The following is a 21,237-nucleotide window of genomic DNA, read 5'->3' as shown; positions in this document are numbered from 1 at the left end:
ATGTCGAGATGAACAAAACAGAGCGTTATGCATAAATACCACAAGATTTTTAAATTGTATTAACTTTTTGTTTGGCAGCAAGTCTTGCAAAAATTTTGCAATACTTTATCTTACCCGTAATATTATCCACGGCAACAGCTACACTATTTCCTATCTTTGTTTGGCCATAAGACAAAGAAGGTAAAGTATAGAATAGAATCCAGGTAGACGATTCTGCCTGACTAGCCTGAAATAAAATTACAACTTTTCAACGTGCCAAAAGTCATTATGGCTATTAGTAAAATCAGATAATTACAGAAATTATCCAGATATATTGATAAGATAAATACCTTTTTTACTGAAAGCCATACCGACTGGCATTCGGCCATTCACAATGGATTAAAACTTTATATAATTTGCAAAACTCTGTACAAAATTGAATTTAAACGTGAATTTTGTAAAAATTACTAAGAAATATTTAGACAAAAATACTGATATTGGCCAAACTGGACAATCGTACAATTCAAGTTGGTTTTAAGTTTTTTTTATAGCGCAAGCGTGACTTTTCTTCAATTTTCCAAGACATATTTGAGGTTTTCAATTCTATACTCTATCTTCTTTGCCATAAGATTGGGCAGAGGCCTCAGGAACTCTGCCACCAAATCATAGATACACAAAAAGGAGAGGTTTAGCCACATACTCAATGAACTTCCTTATTTTTCAAGAAAAAAATAATAAAAATTTAATAAGTAAATTTTTAAAACCTTATGCTGTAAAAATTTAAATAATCCTTTAAAAAAAGTAACAGGATGTTGCTATCCACTGAACAGAAATTATTCTTCTTTTCAGCAAAGTTTCTCATTGGTCAAGGAAAGGTTTATAAAAATGGGGGAACCCACCTCCTTTTCTTGAAAATGCGCCACTAAATTGAAGAAAGAATTTTATATTTAAACTAAAATTCAAAATGGAGACTCGAATTCTCCCCCTCCTTTTTCACTCAAGTGCCCTTAGAGGCCTGTATGGTGTAACTACTATGTACATTATTATATAAGTTAATGTTTATTGATAAAAATACATTTAAAGTTAGTGCAAAAAATCAATAACGTGTGTACATAGACAGGGAGGAAGGGGAAAATAGTCCCCAAAGTTTTATAATAACGTTTTCTTATTCGTTAGATTAGCAACTTTGAAGACTTTTTTAAAATTATGATTGGTTGTTAATAAAGTCGAGTGTTCAAACTTTTCAACCACCAATTGTAATTTCGTGTATCATCATCGGGGATGTACATAAATGCATTGGTCTTATCCCTTTAGATCCCTGGTACATAGAGAAAGAACAAAGTATTCAGCATTCAATGATTTTTATCAACTAGACTTAACTTCTGTTTTTAAAAGCGAAGCTTTTCTATAATTAGGGTCGGTCCGTACGTCCGTCCGTCCGTCACACACGGATAGCTATTTTCGTTAATTTAGGCATGTTAGAACTGTCATATCGATTTCAAACTTTGCATGGTGATTCCTTTAGTAGTTAGGTACGATTTAGAAAGCGTAGCAACTCTATAATCATTCAAGAATGTCCGTACGTCCATTATAAACATGTTGTTTTTTTTTACTTTTTTAACAACTAATTTTTATGTGATTTAATCATCCGATTAATCTGATTTTTGGTATGTTGATTCCTGGGACAACAAAGTATAATGTTATAAGCGAAGCAACTCTATAATCAAGTCCTAAAAATGTAAGTATGTCCATAAACATTATCCTGTATTAAGCAGTTTTTCAACAAATTTACTTACAATTTTGCTTAGACTCTTATACATTTATATTCTGATTATTCAGTTCTGACACTATATAAGTGTTAATGTCCGTTTGTCCTACCGTTTCAGTGCTTCGATTTTATGAATGTTGTCATTCTTGTTATACACACCTTTCACTGATTGTAAGCCCAATTTATTAGGAGAAATCTAGGATTTAAGGTTAAATAAAAGCAAACTTGGATCTAAAATGTATAAGAATCAGTCTTCTGAAATGCTTACATTGAATCTTGTTTCATTTCAAACTTTTTAAAAAAGTCAACAAAATATATAAAATACATCATTAATTTATTATGTCTAATATTTATTTTCATGGCTTATAATTCAAAGCTTTAGTCATAAAAAAAACTACATTTGAATAGTTAAAAAGCTGGATGTGGCTGTATTTGTGAATTGTTCGATGTGGAAGGCTTATATTTATCTTTAAAATTAGCAAAAGATGAAAACAATTTTGGAAAATACTTAGTTAGTTTATTAATTACTAGCGGTTAAGCCCCTAGAGGCCTACAGGGGTCCTTGAGGTGGGGGGAATTGACAAAGTTTCGGCATCCTTGTAGGAAGGAAAGTCCAGTAAGTTTTATAGTGGCGCCGCCTAGCGGAACTTTTAAATATTTTTCGGCGATTTCTGTCGGGAGGGCGATGGTACATTCCCCCAAATTAGTTAAAAATTATCCCTGGACCTATAAGAAGCTTCACTGTAAAGGAGAACTAAACCAGTTCAGAGGTCAGTGAGATCCTTCGCTACAGACCAAAGCTTACTACTTTTTAGGAGGGCATATATAATATATAAACAACATAAAACAGACATTTAGTCATCAAAAGGATCAATTTTTAACGGGATATCATCATCTTTTGTATAGGATCTTGGTACAGAAAAATTCTCAAAGTGATCTCTCTCCAATGCTTCCCTAAATTAAATAAATATTTATAGAAATAAATTAGAATGAAACATATTTTATTAGTTTTCTTTATCTTACCTCCCCAGTATGCGAATCAATATCTTAGACATTTTAAGGCTTTTTCCTTTAAAGTGCCATGTTTGGCACCGAACCCCACCTCTTATTTTAAAAATATATTGGAGTTAATATGAGGGTTGGGGGTGATTTTCGTGTATTTGCTTATTACTGTAGGTTAGGTTATTTTGGGTAATGGGTAGTCTCGCAGGAGAAAGGTATAGGAATAAGTACCCCCTTCCTTAATTTTCAAATCATTCATAAATCAAAGGGAGGGGGGGGGGGTGTCGGTGTTCGAAAAGCACTTTGAGGGAAAGCTGTTAAATGTTTTGTTATTGAATTTTTACCTTTCTAGCTGGAGTTCCATTTGAAAGTTTTTCTTGTATTCCTCAAACTTTTTTCTTTCCTCTTCCAGACCTTTTCTCTCCTTCTCCAACTCAAATTGTCTGCGCTCATTTTCCAATGCAACTCTATAGTTATAATAGTTCTTTATCGCATCGTAGTATAAACAGCTTTCCGCGGATATAAAGATGTGCAATTATAAGATTAAAACCAGATTTTTGAGACCCGAGATACCGAAGACGTTTGCTTAAAAAACTGGTTTTAACTTTCTGATTGTACAATGTACATTTTAATATTCGTGGAAAAATTGGATATAATACGATGCTTGTAAAATTTAAAATTCCATTTTTATCATATTATTCGTAGAATTTGTCTATAAAACTATGCGATGCATGATTGTTCAGAATGGTTTAGAACTGGTTCTAATCCAGCTGATATTAATCAAATTCGAAGCCATACTGCAAATAATTGTTAATAAAACAAGCTAGGTTTAGAACCTTCAACATTTAGGTCCAAAATTTTGCTGATGATCTAAGTGTAAAACTAGCCAAAAAATATGCAATGAAAAATAAGCAAGACATAATTACAGACAAATATAAAGTGAGGAAAGTTAAGATTATAAAGCAAGCTTTGGCTAGTGTTAAAATTTTTATAAGGTGTTAGCCAATAAAGATAATGTTTACCAAGGTAGGGAGGTGACATTGGACTGTTTATTACATTAGCCTCCAAAGTTTTATTATAACGATTTCTTATTTGTTGCCTTAACAACTTTGGATTGGTTGGTTAACTAAGTTGATTGTCCAAACGTTTTAACCACTAATAATATTCTACAGACCGGGTAATTTTGTGTATCATCATTGGAGTTGTACGACTACGTACATCAATTTATCGGCCATCGTCTTATCCCGTTAGATCCCTGGGTTTACCTTTCCTCTTCAAGTTTTTTCTCCATGGCAAGTTTCTCCTTTTCTTCCTGGATTTTCATCCTGCAAATTAATTGATGTAATTAAACTTGACCATAAATTAATCTTGATTAAAATATATTAAACTATAGGTTCTAAGACAATTGACATGTTTTTTAAAGGCGAAGCTTTTCTATAATTAGGGTCGGTCCGTCCTTTCGTACGTCAGTCCGTCCGTCCGTACGTCTGTAACGAATAGCTTTTCGTTAATTTAGGCATGTTAGAATTGTCCTATTGATTTAAAACTTTGCATGGTGATTCCTGTAGTAGTTAGGTACGATTTAGAAAGCGAAGTAACTCTATAATCGTTACTAGAATGTCCGTACGTCCATTTTAAACATGTTGATTTTCAACTTTTTTAACAACAAATTTGTATCAGATAAAATAATCCTATTGATCTGATTTTTTGAATACTGATTCCTAGGACAACAAAGTACAATATTATAAGCGAAGCATCTCTAAATTCAAGTCCTAAAAATTGAAGTATGTCCATAAACATTATCCTGTATCTAGCGTTTTTCAACAAATCTTATTTATAGTTTTGCTTCGACTATTATACATTTATATTCTGATTATTCAGTTCTGACACTATACAAGTGTTAATGTCCGTTTGTCCTACCGTTCAGTGCTTCGCTTTTATGGATGTTGTCATCCTTGTTTTTATATAGCAACGTGTAACGTTCTTCAGGCCAAATCATATTATAACTAAAGACGTTAAATAGTGAGCCTACTGCTGCTATCTCTGACGCGCGACAAGTATAGTAAGAGTAGGGGAAATACCTTGGCCAAAACCTGGAAGAACTAAATATCATGCACAGTTAGGATTTCCAGACAAATATAATACAATCAAAGGCTAAGTTGACTGCAATATTTAACATGTTAATGCCCGTAGGTCTACTAAAATGGACTGACCCTAAGTTGTTATCAACTTTCTCCAGAGCTGGATCTTTAAATCATTTCAATGGTGCGCCAAATCGGAGTGAGCCAACTTTCCACCAATGAGAGCACAGCATTTTACGAAATGCTGCGATGTGATTGGCTGAAATCCGGCGCATCACGATTTGGCGCACCATTGAAATGATTTAAAGATCCAGCTCAGGTATACCATAGCAATACACTTATGTCATTAATATACAACTTACAAGCTACTTGAATTATAGGCCAATAAAAGTATAGGCATTAGATTTTTGCACAGGCTTTTAAAGAACATTTTATTTCTTGATTTTCTGTAAATAAAAATAAAACATTTGTTGGTTTCAAGTGTTAAACCTAAGCTTACTTTTCTTTATCTAGTTCAGTTAGTTGTTGTTCTACAGTTCTGTGCTTATGTCTTGTATCCTCTAAAAATGAAAGTATAACAAAATTAACTAAAACTAATCCACTTTGTAATGGTATAGTGGATCATGGAAAGAAAGCGAAGTTGCGGGTTTCGTCGTATTTTCACAGTAGCTTTTCTCTTATTTATAGTCCCGGGGGAGGAGAGGGGGGTCTAACCCTGTGGGGCAATCATTAACAAAAATACCTCAAAAATATTAGAATGAAACAATAGAGATGGAATGGGTTAAATAACCTGTGCCGACTTTCAATTGGGTCTATGAATATCAGCCAATAGTGTCGGGAATATGATATTAATACAGCTACAAAACAGCAAAAGAGCAGAATGCAATTTGCTAGCAGAAAAAAAAGTTTTCCAAGAATGGACCCAGGTAGTTTTCTAGGTTTTATATCCATAGACGTCCAAGGGGGGGTAAAGGGATGATTACCCCCCCCCCAAAAAAAAAAAAAAAACTAATTACCCCCCCCCCTTAAAAAATGTTTACCCGCCCCCAAAATAAAAAGCTTTGACGCCCCTGTTTATATCTATATTTATAGATTTATATATGAAATTACCTTGAAATCATTAAAAACGTGTGTAACTTACTCTAACAGATGGACCAACCATAGTTATATAGTAGCTTGCACTACTAATAAAAATACGTAAATTTTAACGAAATCATTTGAGAAAAAAAATTTGATAGAATCACGCAACCTTGTATTAAAATAATAGAACTTCCTAGTGACCCTTAACTTTTTAGGAGACCAATGTTTTGAAGGTTCCAAGGTCCATGTAATGGAGAAAAAACATTGAAATAACTTTTTGAATTGGTGGAAAAAGTAGGAGTGGCCCTTCAGGGGCGATTCGTCGTATTTTCAAAATGGCTTTTGATAGGTTATTTTAGGTTAGGTTAGGTTATATTGGGTTAGGTGATTGTCCCGCAGGGTTAGGCATGAGTCCTGCAGGGTTAAAGCCACCCGCAGGGGCTAGAAGTAGGAGAAAAGCTACTGTAAAAATAAGAAGAAACGGCCCTTAAGGGGCCTTGACACGAATGGGACTATACCCAAAAGTAGACACTATATGTTCTTTAAAAAAGGCATAAAAAGTCCAGCAGTTGTAACTTATTTCATTTTTAGTGTAATACTTTCCCTAAATTAAATGGAAAACTAATTTGAGATCTAACTGAACATACACACACCACTGAAAATATAAAAATAAATATTTTTATGTAACCAAAGCTCACCAAGTAGTTTAGTATTTTCCAGCTCCAATCTTTTTACTCTATTTCTTGCCTGTTCTACCTGTGTTAAAAATATATTGATCATAAAATTTATTTTCCTCACCTAAGCATTTAAAGCATATTTTATTGAAACTTTTATGGGAATTCATTGCATGTTTTATTGACAATTTTTATGCTGTAAGGGAAAATGGGTATAGTCCCTTTCGTGACAATGCCTCTTAAGATCGTTTCAGCGTTTTTTTACAGTAGCTAATTGGTTATTCTAGGTTATGTTAGGTTATTACCCCGCAGGGTTAGGCAATTGGCCCCCTCAGAGTTAGAGACCCCCGCAGAGGGCTAGAAAGCTACAGTGAAAATACGATGAAACGCCTCTTAAGAGGACATACGGACATTTTTGCACAAGCTGATTTGTCAATGGAATCTTTGTAATCTTTAATAGCAGCCGAGACAATTTAAATTGTACTAAAAAATCCAATATTTTTCATATTTTGCGAAAAAAGAGACACCATGGAAACTGTCCCAATTTTGTATAACTTTTGCGGAACATGTTCCAGTTACGTCATATTTTTCTTTCCCGAAAAAGGGAAGGGGGAAAGAAAAAAAAGGGAAGGGGGGAAGAAAAAAGAGATGGGAGAAAAGGGGGTTTTCCCCATCTCTTTTGAAGAGATTTTCTTCCCCCCTTCTCTTTTTTGGGAAAGAAAAATATGACGTAACTGGAACATGTTCCGCAAAAGTTATACAAAATTGGGACAGTTTCCATGGTGTCGAAAAAAGACATCCATTTTAATCCTTAATCTTATTTATTCCATTCCGATAGGGTGAGACTTATGTTCGCATTGACAGTCATAAAGAATTTTAGAGTAACTTCGCTCCTAATATTAAATATGTAATTTTGCACAAAATTATACTTTACCAGGTTCAATTCGTACAAAAACTGCTGCTCTTCAACCTGAAAAAAAAAACATTTTTGATAAAAAAAATTTATAACAAATTTGTATGTGGTAGCTGTGCAATACTGAGCTGCACAAATATAGAATTTGAAATTTATTTTGCTTTGAAAAGTTTCATAAAGATGGAGAGTGTATCGACCCACCAGGGAAAAATATGGGTCCCTTCAACTTAAGAGTGTTATGAAAAAACATCCCTCTTGTTGTCTGTATTCAACCTACTACACCCCCTGGAAAAACTCTGTGAACGCCAATGTTGATATACCTCTAATTTATGCTCTGTTTCTTTCTTGTTGAGTAGGAATCTTTTTTCTTCATTTTCTAAAGCAATCCATTCTTCCTCTACCTCTTTCATTTTCTTCTCAGCTGAAGTCATTCTAAATGTCGTCATTATATGATATTTAGATGAAACAAGAACATTTATGTTCATAAATAAAACAATTTAAAAGAGAAAAATAACAATTTTTAGGCCATTTCATTAATTATAATTATTTGATAAAAAGCAACCAATAGAACAGCAACTGTAAAGGCGTGTTTTTATGCTGATGTTGGTGTGTAAGAGACAAAAATGAAATTTGTTGGAATGTTTAATCAACAGTTTATTTGTAAAAATTATTATATATTATAATTGATGACTAATAACTTCTTACCTTTACATTGTCTGTGTGCTAATATAACCTATAATATTCTACCTGTCAACTGTCTGTGTATTGAATGATCAATAATAATTTATCTGTCAACAGTTTAAGTTCTAACATGATTCATAATATTTTAATTCAACTCATTGTGTGTTGGATGATCCATAATATTTTACCTGTCCACTGTCTAGTAGTTGGATGATCCATAATATTTTACCTGTCAACCTAATAGTTACTGGATGATCCATTATAATATTTTAAATGTCAACTGTTTAAAAAATTTATACTGCCTACTGTCTTCTTGCTAGAAGATCCATAAAATTTTACCAGTCAGTTGTCTAGTTACTGGATGATCCATAATATTTTACCTGTCAACTGTCTAGTTACTGGATAATCCATGATATTTTACCTGTCATCTGTATAGTAACTGGATGATCCATAATATTTTACCTGTCAACAGTCTGTGTACTGGATGATCTATTATATTCTACCTGTCAACTGTCTGAATAATCTATATTATTTAACCTGTCCACTGTCTAGTTGCTGGATAATCCTTAATATTCTACCTTTCTACTGTCTATGTACAGGATGATCAATAATATTTTACCTATCCACTGTATAGCTACTGGATGATCCATAATATTTTATCTGTCAACTATCTAGTTACTGGATGATTTATAATGTTTTACCTGTCAACTGTCTAGCTATTGGATGATCCATAATATTTTACCTGTCAATAGTCTGTGTACTGGATGATCCATAATATTTAATATGCTGTTGATTTTTGGAAACCGGCCTGCTTAAATTATCCATTAAAAAATTCAGGAATTAAAAACACTTAAGAATGCTATTGTTTCTAAGCCAATAAGAGAAATGCATCTTATCTTGAGATTGTCACTGTATATAGTTTTTACTTTTATTGTTGGGTGTGGGGATGGAAGAGTTATTTTTTCTAAAGGCGAAGTTTTAGATGGTGGTGTTAACCTCCCCCAAAATAGTTATAAACCTTCTCAGGACCTATGAGATGCTACACTAAAAGAAATACCATATCGGTTAAGCGGTTAGCAAGATCCTTCGGTATACAAAGACATACAGATAGCAGACATCCTGTTACTTTTGTGCAAGGATAAAAATAGATAAAAATGGATAGTATCCTTTTTGATGCTGCTGTTGGATGAGATTTTATATATTCCTTTTCTTTCTTCTCTGCCTCCAGTCTTTCTATCTCACTCTAAGGATTAGAATAGTTCGCATCGTATTATAGACTTTAACGGATAGTAATATAAAAATATATGAGATTGATTCCAGTTTTGTTATCCTCGAGAGGCCTTTGGCCTGGATCAATAATAAGTTTATAATTTGATTTTAGTATTCTTGAAAAATTGTCAGTAATACGAAATGATTAATAATTTTTCAGTTTTGCTCAGAACCGGTTTTAATCCAGCGGATATCAACCGGTTTTGTAGCCTAATGGTAAATGTTATAACCTGCAGCTCCTTCCTTTCTTTCTCTAATCTAGCATTTTTAGTCGCCCAATCATCCTTAATTAATCATAAAATATTATTAGATTAGGGGCTGAACCTTTGTATTCGAATGCGTACGGAATGGTAGAAAAATATTATAAAACCATCCTAAGACTTAACTTTAAAAATAAAATAGCCCAATCTATGACAACATCTATGGACCAACGGATTAAGTGAATTATAAAGCAAATATTCAGTATCATATAAATCACGAAACCTTTTGAAAAAGTATGAATTAGTCTTTTTACGCATGAATGACAGAACTACGGATCAAGAAAATTATATACTCATGCTCATGCTCATCAGTATGGGTAATCTTCACACAAAAAAAACAGCCGTTTATCTTAAACAGCAGACAAGAAAATAACGCTTACCCCATACCGTTTCAAACAGACAGACAAACAAACATTTCGAGTTAAGAGTAGCTTCGCTACTAAAAAATCCACGGTATACCTGGGCAGATTTGTCATGAATCTCATTTAATTTTTGTTCATAGTGCTTGCGCCTTGCTTCTAAAGCCTACAAACAAAAGAAATGTGTAACAAGGATAACTGGATCTACTGCAGTTCACGGTAAAATATTGCTAGTAAGCAATATTTCCAAAAATCTATGAATTTTAAAGGCTGCTAGCTGCAAAACGGCTGAACGTACAGATCATACCCACACACCATTTTAAGCGGCATAAGAAGGCCTACAAATAATCTGGAATAGCCAAGATCCAAGTATGCACAATTATAATGTTCACTGAAGAAAAAACGCATAAAATAGGTCTTTTTCGCGCATTTCTCTGCACTGCGAGATAATTATGCATTATTGATTTATGGCTATTCCAGATTATTTGTAGGCCTTTTTATGCCGCTTAAAACAGTGTGCGGGCATGATCTGTACGTTCAGCCGTTTGGCAGCTAGCAGCCTTTAAAATTCGTAGATTTTTGGAAATATTGCTTACCAGCAATATTTTACCGTGAACTGCAGTAGATCCCAATAGATAAGTAGCAAAGCAAATATAATTTATAGATGGACAAACAGACAAAGTTAGTTATACGGCACATGTTCAGTTGTCATGACAAAGAAAATAAAGAGAGAAAAATGCAAAAAAATGAAAGAAAATCATGAAACCAGTTAAAGATAATTAAACATGACCGAAAGACAGACGGACAAAACAATTAATTGACTTGATGCGTCATAGGAATCTTTACTGAAAATTTCTGTTGTCTTTATTCACTGGCAACCAAGAAAATATAATTTCCCTCCTAGCGTTGCAGACTGACTGACTTAAGGATAGATTCAAAGTGAATTAAAGAGTGAATTGACAGCTATATTTTGTCGTCAATTTAGGTTGCCAACATGTACTTCATTTATTGGTTAGTCAGTTCATCCAGTGCAGTGGATGGATGGGGGGTAACGCTATATTAGCCCACTGTGAGTACATCTTTATTAGAGTAAATGAAAATATGTTGCAACATCCAAGTAATATTATATTAATTGTAAAAATATAAACCTTCTCTCTAGGAGTTTTTTCTTCATTATAGTACCCATTCTTTGAGAAACTTTGGGGACTAGTAAAATTTCCAGTCCAATGTCCCCTCCCTCCCTGGTAAAAATATAAACCTTCTCTCTAGTAGCCTTTTCTTCGTTATAATACCCATTCTTGGAGAAGGCAGGAGTAACACTTCTTTCTGTCTATAAACAAAAATTGGATCATGGAAAGAAAACTAAGTAGTAGGTTTCGTCGTATTTTCACAGTTGCTTTTGTCCTATTTCTAGCGCCCGCTGAGGGCTCTAACCTTGCGGGGCAATCATTGACAGTTATCTAACCTAGAACCTAAAATAACCTATCAGAAGCTACTGTGAAAATACGACGATACCCGCTACTTCGTTTTCTTTCCATGATCCCAAAAATTTATTAATATTTATTAAGTTGTCATAAAACATAATTTTTCAAACAATATAATTTATTATTTATTTCAGTAATTTTTCTATCGAAGTAAATTTTTATATAAAAGTCAAAGGTTAAATGTGCGTCTGTCTGTCTGTAGCAATGTATCTGCACCGTTATGGTTCTCCTTTACAGTAAAGCTTCTTTTTGGTCCATAGATAGTGTAAAACTATTTTGGGGAGAGTGCCTGACCCCTCCCAAGGGAATTGTCTCCTTCGAGACTACATCTCCAAGGGGGTTCTCATTCCCCCTGTATATAGCCTTAAACCCTCCACCATTTAAAACTTTCTAAAACATTGTTAAAAAAATCTGACTAGCCGTTTACAAGATCTTAGCAGTCATACATAGATATATTTAAACAGACGTGTAGACATCCTGTTACTCATGTATAATATGATTATTTATTTTACTTGATGGTGAGTTGGTTTATTTAGAGATCCTTTACTGCTTCTTTGTCTTCTAGACGTCCTACAAAATATATTTTATCACGATATTATTCATTCCAGTATGGCTTTGAAACCGATTAATATCCGCTGGATTAGAACCAGTTCTCATCCGTACTGAAGATTATGTATGGCATCGTTTTTAAGACAATTTTTCACGAATAATAATATTTAAATAATAAATGTAAGACTCTGGAAAATAAATACTAGGATGACCTAAGAAATGATATTGGATTTGGCCCATAACGAAAGAAAAAACTCAAATGAAAAAATCAAAAAGAATTCTATCATATACACATTTTGTATCAACGCAGCAAAAAAGAATAAATATTAAAAACAAGATTAAAAACCACACTGTCACATGAAACATCGAAATGTAAGTTTGAAAATACACGAACAATTTTAACATTTACCTGTCAGAGTAAGAGCTAGTGGCCGAAGATACAGTTGAAACAGGATAATGTCCCTACAACAATATAAAAAGTTATGGCGCTTTAACTCTTTTCTTGGGCATCAAACCCCCCTCCATCTCCCCTTTTAATTGTTACTATACTTTGTTACCATTAGCTATGCCTCTAGGGGCACTTGATGAGAGGGGAAGAAGTATATTCCAATCCCTATCTTTAATTTTAATTTTTAAAAAGATCAAGTAAAAATATTTTGGGGGAGTTATTCTTTCTAGTGGCAATTTCTTTTGGGAGGGTGGTTGTACCCTTTCCAAAATTAGTTATAAACCATGCCTAAAGACCTATAAGAAGCTTCACTGTAAAGGAAAACCATAAAGGAACAGTGGTTAGTGAGAACCTTCGGTACAAATAGACTTTCAAACTCAAAAACATCAGCTGTTACTTTTATGGATAAATTATTAGTTCAATTGGATTATGGATTGTCCATCTAGACTTTCTATATTTATTATCAAACAAGATTCCATAAAGACTAATAGGATATTGTGACAGGGGAATTTTTGTCGTCAAGTTAGGTTGCTAATATAGTTCTCAGATATTAGTCAATACGTTCCGCCATGGTCAGGGATGGTGATGGGGGGAATCGTTATGTTAGGCACCTGGAAGGAACATCTTACATATCTGGGAATGCGAATATTTCTTACAAGACAGGCAAAGATTAAATGATTAAACCTGTGTAGTAGTTGTGGTACCAAGAGCACTTTACTATAAAGCAAGACAGACAATGAATAAATGACTAAACCTGAGTTGTAGTGGTGGTACCAAGAGCACTTTACTATAAAGCAAGACAGACAAAGATTGAATGACTAAACCTGAGTTGTAGTGGTGGTACCAAGAGCACTTTACTATAAAGCAAGACAGACAAAGATTGAATGATTAAACCTGAGTTGTAGTGGTGGTACCAAGAGCACTTTACTATAAAGCAAGACAGACAAAGATTGAATGATTAAACCTGAGTTGTAGTGGTGGTACCAAGAGCACTTTACTATAAAGCAAGACAGACAAAGATTGAATGACTAAACCTGAGTTGTAGTGGTGGTACCAAGAGCACTTTACTATAAAGCAAGACAGACAAAGATTAAATGATTAAACCTGAGTTGTAGTGGTGGTACCAAGAGCACTTTACTATAAAGCAAGACAGACAAAGATTGAATGACTAAACCTGAGTTGTAGTGGTGGTACCAAGAGCACTTTACTATAAAGCAAGACAGACAAAGATTGAATGACTAAACCTGAGTTGTAGTGGTGGTACCAAGAGCACTTTACTATAAAGCAAGATAGACAAAGATTGAATGATTAAACCTGAGTTGTAGTGGTGGTACCAAGAGCACTTTACTATAAAGCAAGACAGACAAAGATTGAATGACTAAACCTGAGTTGTAGTGGTGGTACCAAGAGCACTTTACTATAAAGCAAGACAGACAATGAATAAATGACTAAACCTGTGTAGTATTGGTGGTACCAAGAGCACTTTACTATAAAGCAAGACAGACAAAGATTAAATGACTAAACCTGTGTAGTAGTTGTGGTACCAAGAGCACTTTTACTCCTTCTTCCATGTTTTGGGCTCTAAATTTATATGAAAACAAAATTAGAGTGATTAATGTTCTAAATAGTTTCGCTATAATGGTTGTACTTCTAATAAGTATTAAAGTAAGTTTTGTTTTCTACTATATTTTTTTTATTTGTCTGTAAATCAGTAATGACATGAAAGTCTTTTACAGGGATAATAGTTTTATATATGTTTGAGCTCTGCTAATTATAAATGTTAGCAATACTAAATAGTCAATATATAATATTATAATTTAATATAAAATTTTTTTAAAAAATTTATAAACATTATTTTAAAGAAGTCTGTTAATTACCGAAGCAGCTTATAGTGCCTAATAAAAAATGACGTCATACAATAAAATGACTAATGATTGACCATTGGTCATTTGTATTGTATGCGTTATTTTTATAAGGCACTATAAGTTGCTTCTCTGTTACCTTCACTCTTTTCAAGTATTCTGTGTCATTAAAGATTTCAACTTTTCTAAAAATAAACATAAATATGAAATGTAAAAGAAAAAATATACAATGGTACACCATTTTTCAAATTCTAAAACATTTATACCTAAAAATAAACTTTAATTTAAGCTGGTTTATCTTTCTTAGAACATAGGTTTAATTTAACTTTAAATTATACAGGTACTCTTTGTAATTATGTCCTCTCATTCGATATTTTAAAAACGTTGGGTAATTTTATTAAATTTTTATAGCTAAATATATACTAACACTATCCAAACTTTTCCCCCAATATCTTTAATATACAAAGTTTATTATTATTGAGGGTGCACCAAATTTTTTTATCCATAGTCTTATCCCTTAATATTACTAGTTATTGAAGAATTTGAAAGAAATTGATCTTCTTTAAAAGCTTATGATTGCTGCATGCCGCTTACGGACATTATTGCACTTGTAAAACTAGGACAATCACCTGGGTACTGGCGGCTTATAATTCTTATTTCTGGTATCAATTTGACTCGTTACATTCACCACATCAGGGGCTGGGGCCAAACCAACCTTTCATTAAATAGAGTAGTTAATAATTATCCACGGAGTGCTTAGTATGGGACCCTTTTTTTAGGGGGGATTGGGGTGGGGAAATACAACTTTGGGTGAGGGCGCAAAATGGCGATTTTTTTAGGGGTAAAATGTTAAACATTCACTAATTTGTATAAACTAAAGGCTTCAAATGGTGGGAGGGTTTTGGGGTTAGTAACCCACATCATCCTATATTTATGTTTTGGGGGGGCATGCCCTCAACTTTAAAAAACAAGGATGACAACATCCATAAAAGCGAAGCACTTAAAAGGTAGGACAAACGGACATTAACACTTGTATAGTGTCAGAACTGAATAATCAGAATATAAATGTATGAGTCGATGCAAAATTATAAGTAAATTTGTTGAAAAACTGCTTGATACAGGATAATGTTTATGGGCATACTAACATTTTAGGACTTGATTATAGGGTTGCTTCGCTTATAATATTGTACTTTGTTGTCCCATGAATCAATATACCAAAAACCAGATCAATTGGATAATTAGATCACATAGAAATTTGTTGTTAAAATAGTAGAAAAATCAACATGTTTAAAATGGACGTACGGACATTATGGTAACGATTATAGAGTTGCGCTATGCTTTCTAAATAATACCTAACTACTACAGGAATCACCATGCAAAGTTTGAAATCGATAGGACAATTCTAACATGCCTAAATCAACGAAAAAAAGCTATCTGTCTCGGACGGACCGACCCTAATTATAGAAAAGCTTCGCTTTTAAAAATGGGGGGGAGATATTGAATCACCTGTGGATGCCATTTGCTTTTCCTGATAGGTGCTGGCTCAGGAGATGGATCACGACTTTCTGAAAACAAAGCGGATTATCTAACACTACGCCCCTACAGCCCTCTAGAGGCACTTATTAGAAGGAAGGAGGGGGAAGCCGACACTCCATTCTTTTTAAAGATTAAATAGTTTTGAGGGGGAATATTTTTCTAGGGGCGAATTCTCTTGAGATAATGGATGTATCTTCCCCCAAAATAATCAAAACCTTTCATGGACCTTTAAAAACATCCACTTTACAAGGGATCTTTATTGTATATTCAATTGCTTTATAAAGATTATTACTATTGGATCTATCTAGCTCTAATGACCAATTTTACAATATTTAGAAACGTTCGCTGTTCATAAAAAAACTATAAAGTTATTTCAATCAAGTCTTTTATGTAAAAAAATCCAATAATTTTAAAGCATTTGCATAAATTTAATATTTGTTTACTAATAATCACTCAAATATTGATGTTTACAAAAATAATTCTGCAGCACCTAGCGACAAAAGTTTGAACTACACATCTAGGAACTTACCATAATAGTAGTCATCAGTTTCATAATCATCATAGTCGGAATACTAGAATAGAAATGAATCTTGTAAAAACTATTTTTACTGACAATATCCATAGTACCGAAGCAGAAGAAAATCATTGATGGTGATACAGACAAGGTGATTAATGAGCAGTTTTTTTTAATTATTGAGGGAAATAACAAAATTTTTCAAATTTTCATTTTGTATTAGTACTGACAGACCGACGGACCAAGTATATTACATACAGGAGAATCTTCACAAAATTAAATCAGCCCTCTATCTTCAATAGCAGCCGAGAAAATGACATTTCTTCATATCCTTGCAGACTGACTGACTGACTCGCTAACCGCTGAACCGATATTGTTCTTCTTATGGGTAATGGGAAGGTTTTAAACTATTTTTGGGGAGGGTGTCTTCACCCACCTCCCCTCCAAAAATATTTTTTTCGCTCTTTTGAAATTCAATTTTAAATTTTTTTTTCTGCACACGAGCGTGTTTAAGTTTGAGACTTATGAGGCTGAGGTGCAGCTGCCGAGCCCTGAAAAAATTACCCTGGATTCACTTCTGGTGTAGCTACTCCTGGGTGTTAATGTGTTGGCAGAAGCATATGTGCTCGCCCTTCTCGTTGATCCTAAAATTATTATTGCTTTATAAGATTTGACCTTCTATTTTTTAGAATAAAAATTAGTTAGTATAACGATGTCTGTCCTTGTGTCTAAAACATAATTAAGATCTAAGAGGTTGCTAAACCATTTAGGTTGTGCTTATCAGAGTTCAAACCTAGTGGTTCTGTGATGGTTTTATGCTATTTTCCCATTTTAAAGAAATATTTTTCACCTTAATTTCATCTACACTGATAATGCACATTTCTTTTCATGCAATTATGATAAAGTTTTGGGTTTGCGAAGCCCCTAGAGGCTAGGGATGAAACCACTAGAACATCTACAACATCTAATATAAATTCTATCTGAAATACAGGGTGGGGCAAATAAGACCGGACAAACTTTAAACGGCCATAGCGCCAAAACCACTTGACTAATCAGGACGTTTGACCACACTATAAAAAGCTTAGGTAATGAGCTTTTAGCAAAAAAAATTTTTGGACGTAGATGGACGTGTACAACGAGCTGGTCGCGCATATGTTCAACAAGGCAGATTCCAAATGCGCCGGTGGTTTAATCTGGATTCTCGACTAGGGCCAACTAAATCTGACCTCAGCCCATCTGTAGGTGAGGTAGAGTTATGCAAATTGCTGGGGATACTGTTAGATACATAAGTAAGACACTAGAAAAGACTAGAGCTCTCTATCTGAAACGGCCTGGCCGTAGTACTCCAGCAAAGTAAAACGGGGCAGATTTTGAGATGTAAAAAACGTCAAAAACCGTGAAAATTTCTTGGTTCTTGACTTTAAGGACCCATATTGAACTTTAAAACTCATATTAGACTATGGGTTGCGCTGACAACCCTAGCTGAAACTTCATGCCATTTCTAAAAAGGTAAGGAACGTCGTTCTAGCTTAACTGTGGTCCAAATAAGAGCCTCCGTGTCTAAGGGTAGCTTGAAAGTTGGGCGAATTTGGATCCTGCGGTTACTCACGTTCCTAAGGAAATGTGGCCTCCCAGCAGCCCGATCTTAATTCAATGGACTTTTGGGCATAGGGCTACTTTGAAGCATGCACCAATAGACGTGCCCATACCACAAAGACCTCCCTCATTGCCACTATCAAGGAGAACTACGCCAGCTTGGACAGGTACATTTTTACCTGGACCTGCCGGCGGCTGAGGAGGCGGGTAGAGGCGGTAATTAAGGCTGGCGGCGATTTTATTGAATAATCTAATAGTCATATACCTATTTTGCTTGCCAGTTTTTAAAATTCAATAAAATCTTTAAAATTGACAATTTTATGTTCATTTGTTTAGAAGTTAGAATTTGTCCGGTCTTATTTGCCCCACCCTGTACATCTACACCCCTTTCTTTCAATTTCTATTAGATTTCAATTAAATACAAAATTTCACCACAAGAATTATTAGAAAAAGTATAATTATCTAACTTTGCCATATCACTGTCTACTTATCTGTACTTATATCCAGGGAGGGAGGGAGGGAACATTGGGCTCTTTATTACACTAGTCCCCAAAGTTTTATTATAACGATTTCTTATTCGTTGCCTTAACAACTTTGGGGACTTTCAGTGTATTGTGATTGGTTGGTTCTTGAAATTGAGTGTTCAAACGTTTTAACCACTAATTGTAATCTACAAAAGAGATAGTTAAGTGTATCATCATTGGGGATGTACATTAATTTATCGGCTATTGTCTTATTCCATTAGAATCCTGATGTCCATGTCTATCTACCTTGTGCTGTAGTCAATGGTGTAACAGCTCTTGAAGACCTCCTTGTCCTAGATCCTGTGGTCTTTGCAGACGGCGCTGCTGTTGATGATGTTGTAGAGGTTGAATCTGTTTTGGTGGCATTTGTTGTTTTGCCTATGCCTCCAATCTCCTAATATGAAAATCATCACCTTGTAGAAACGGTCAGTAGTTGTCCTTATATAATAAAGTAAAAGGAACTGTGTCTGTCTGTGTGTTCCGAAGGATCTCGCTAACTACTGAACCGATATGGTTCTTCTTTACAGGGTAGCTTCTTATAGGTTCTGGGAACGTTTATGACTATTTTGGGGGAGGGTATCAGTATCACCAAACACCCAAGATAAATCACCATTAGAAAAATTAACACCTCCCCCCCAAAAAAAGCAGCTTATAGTGTCTATAAAAAATGACGTCATACAATATAAATGATAGGCAGTATACATTTCAATTGGCCAGTGTTAGGCCAGTATGACGTAATTTTATATTGGCACTATAAGCTGCTTCCAAAAAAGAGTTTACTTGTGATAGATGAGTTAGTCTTGAGCCTGTTGTACCAGCATCTAAAACAAATTGGAAATGTATTAAAATCAGACGGTAAAACAAACGAACATTAACATAAGTCAAACAAAATTGTAAATAAATTTGTTTAACCTTGCCTAAATACAAAATCCTGGATATGGACATACTTACATGTCTAGAACTTGACCAAAGAGATGCTTCACTTATAATAGTAAAATTTATCAGAGAGAGAGAGAGAGGGAATAATGGGGTGTTTATTACACTAGTCCCCAATTAAAGTTTTATAATAACGTTTTCTTATTCTTTAGCTTAATAATTTTGGGGACTTTTAATGGATTTTGTTTGTTTGGTTTATTAAGTTGAGTGTCCAACAAGGTTTCAAACACATATCTAATCTAAAGTATGGATAATTTTGTGTATCATCATTGGGAACGTAATCAATTTATCGGTCATTGTATTATCCCTGAGAGTTGTCACTGAAGAAGTTTCACCAAATAGGGATATGACATTGGAATGTAAATTTTTCTGGTACCCAAAGTTTTCCACTTGGGTACCAGAAAAAACTTTGGGTGATTTCTTAAATTTTGATTTATTAGCTCCAGTGTAGTGTCCAAACTTTTTGACCAATAATTATAATGTACAGAAGAGGTAATTTTGTTAATACAATTGGGGATGAATATTAATTTATCGTTCATTGTCTTATCCCTTAAAATCCCTGGAAATAAGCATCTTTTAGATAAATTGACTTTCTGATAACGAATATAGAGTTTTGACGCTTCAAAAATCATCATTATACAAAAATAGAATATCATATTTTCAAAATTTCTTTTGTAGATTCTAGAATCGCAAGAAACATGAGCCTCTAGCCTGTACTCAACATGTCCATACTGCGCCTGATTTGGCAGTTCTTGTTATATTAGTATATTAAACAAATGTAAGCTTCGCTACTTATTAAAGATGTTTTCATCCTTGTTTATTTATTTTTTACCTTCATGATAATTATCATCGTCATCAGATGATGCCATTTAGCTGAAAACAAGGCCGAAAATGGTCATAGATGCGTAGATGTTTATCCTAATATATAAAGTAGTAAGGTTTTTTTTTCTTAAGTTTAATAGCTAAACCTATTGAATTTAATTTTTTAAGTAAGCTTTATTTAGCTCCTGTGATGGGTTTTATCCTTTCTATTTCCAGATTTAAGTCTTGGGATGGTTTTAAGCTATTTTCTAGACTCTGTCTCTTTGAATACTGAGCCCCTAGAGGCTAGGAGTGTAACCGCTAGTGTGCTATATATTAGTTAACAAACAATTAATAAAACACATAAACAATAAACATTTATATATATTAAATCAGTAAACCTTAATTTAGTGTCACTTAGCACAGAAGCTGAGAATAAGTGTAATAAAAAATGAAAATATATATTTCTTTACAATACAAGGATGATAACATCCATAAAAGCGAAGCACTGAAACGGTAGGACAAACGGACATTAACACTTGTATAGTGTTAGAACTTAATTATCATAATATAAATTTATAAGAGTCAAAGCAAAATTGTAAGTAAATTTGTTGAAAAACTGCTTGATACAGGAATATTTTTATGGACATACTTACATTTTTAGGACTTGATTATAGAGTTGCTTCGCTTAATACATTATACTTTGTTGTCCCAGGAATCAATATACCAAAAATCAGATCAATCCGATGATTAGATCACATAAAAATTTGTTGTTAAAAAAGTAAAAAAATCAACATGTTTAAAATGGACGTACGGACATTTTGGTAATGATTATAGAGTTGCTACGCTTTCTAAATCGTACCTAATTACTAAATAATTCACCATGCAAAATTTGAAATCGATAGGACAATTCTAACATGC

The 21,237-nt window shown here is 33.8% G+C and overlaps 3 protein-coding genes across 3 annotated transcripts in view; 1 reads left to right on the top strand and 2 right to left on the bottom strand.

Moving 5' to 3' along the window:
• The window catches only part of LOC145318732 (uncharacterized), a 321,894-nt gene that overhangs the window by 245,626 nt on the left and 55,031 nt on the right, over window positions 1-21,237 (top strand). The gene's annotated exons all lie outside the window — the stretch shown is intronic.
• Window positions 2,086-9,216, bottom strand: LOC145320238 (uncharacterized). The gene is made up of 8 exons (XM_080162668.1): window positions 8,921-9,216; window positions 7,818-7,929; window positions 7,519-7,554; window positions 6,609-6,666; window positions 5,330-5,390; window positions 4,015-4,074; window positions 3,094-3,216; window positions 2,086-2,701 (listed from the first exon to the last, which is right to left on the bottom strand). Exons 1-8 carry the CDS (start codon window positions 9,001-9,003, stop codon window positions 2,602-2,604), a joined length of 633 nt encoding a protein of 210 aa, XP_080018794.1. The 5' UTR covers window positions 9,004-9,216; the 3' UTR covers window positions 2,086-2,601.
• LOC145319920 (uncharacterized) lies at window positions 9,038-20,496 on the bottom strand. Its single transcript, XM_080162321.1, has 16 exons — window positions 20,348-20,496; window positions 19,360-19,400; window positions 18,826-18,973; window positions 17,024-17,103; window positions 16,475-16,517; window positions 15,916-15,974; window positions 15,039-15,124; window positions 14,549-14,594; window positions 14,072-14,128; window positions 12,509-12,561; window positions 12,063-12,120; window positions 11,325-11,396; window positions 10,167-10,232; window positions 9,678-9,731; window positions 9,305-9,421; window positions 9,038-9,046 (listed from the first exon to the last, which is right to left on the bottom strand). Exons 1-16 carry the CDS (start codon window positions 20,382-20,384, stop codon window positions 9,038-9,040), a joined length of 1,026 nt encoding a protein of 341 aa, XP_080018447.1. The 5' UTR covers window positions 20,385-20,496.

Source organism: Acartia tonsa, chromosome 5 (genome assembly GCF_053477335.1).
Source record: "Acartia tonsa isolate MP-2025a chromosome 5, ASM5347733v1, whole genome shotgun sequence".
NCBI classification, from domain to species: Eukaryota; Metazoa; Arthropoda; class Copepoda; order Calanoida; family Acartiidae; genus Acartia; species Acartia tonsa.
This window is presented reverse-complemented; position numbering and strand designations above follow the sequence as displayed.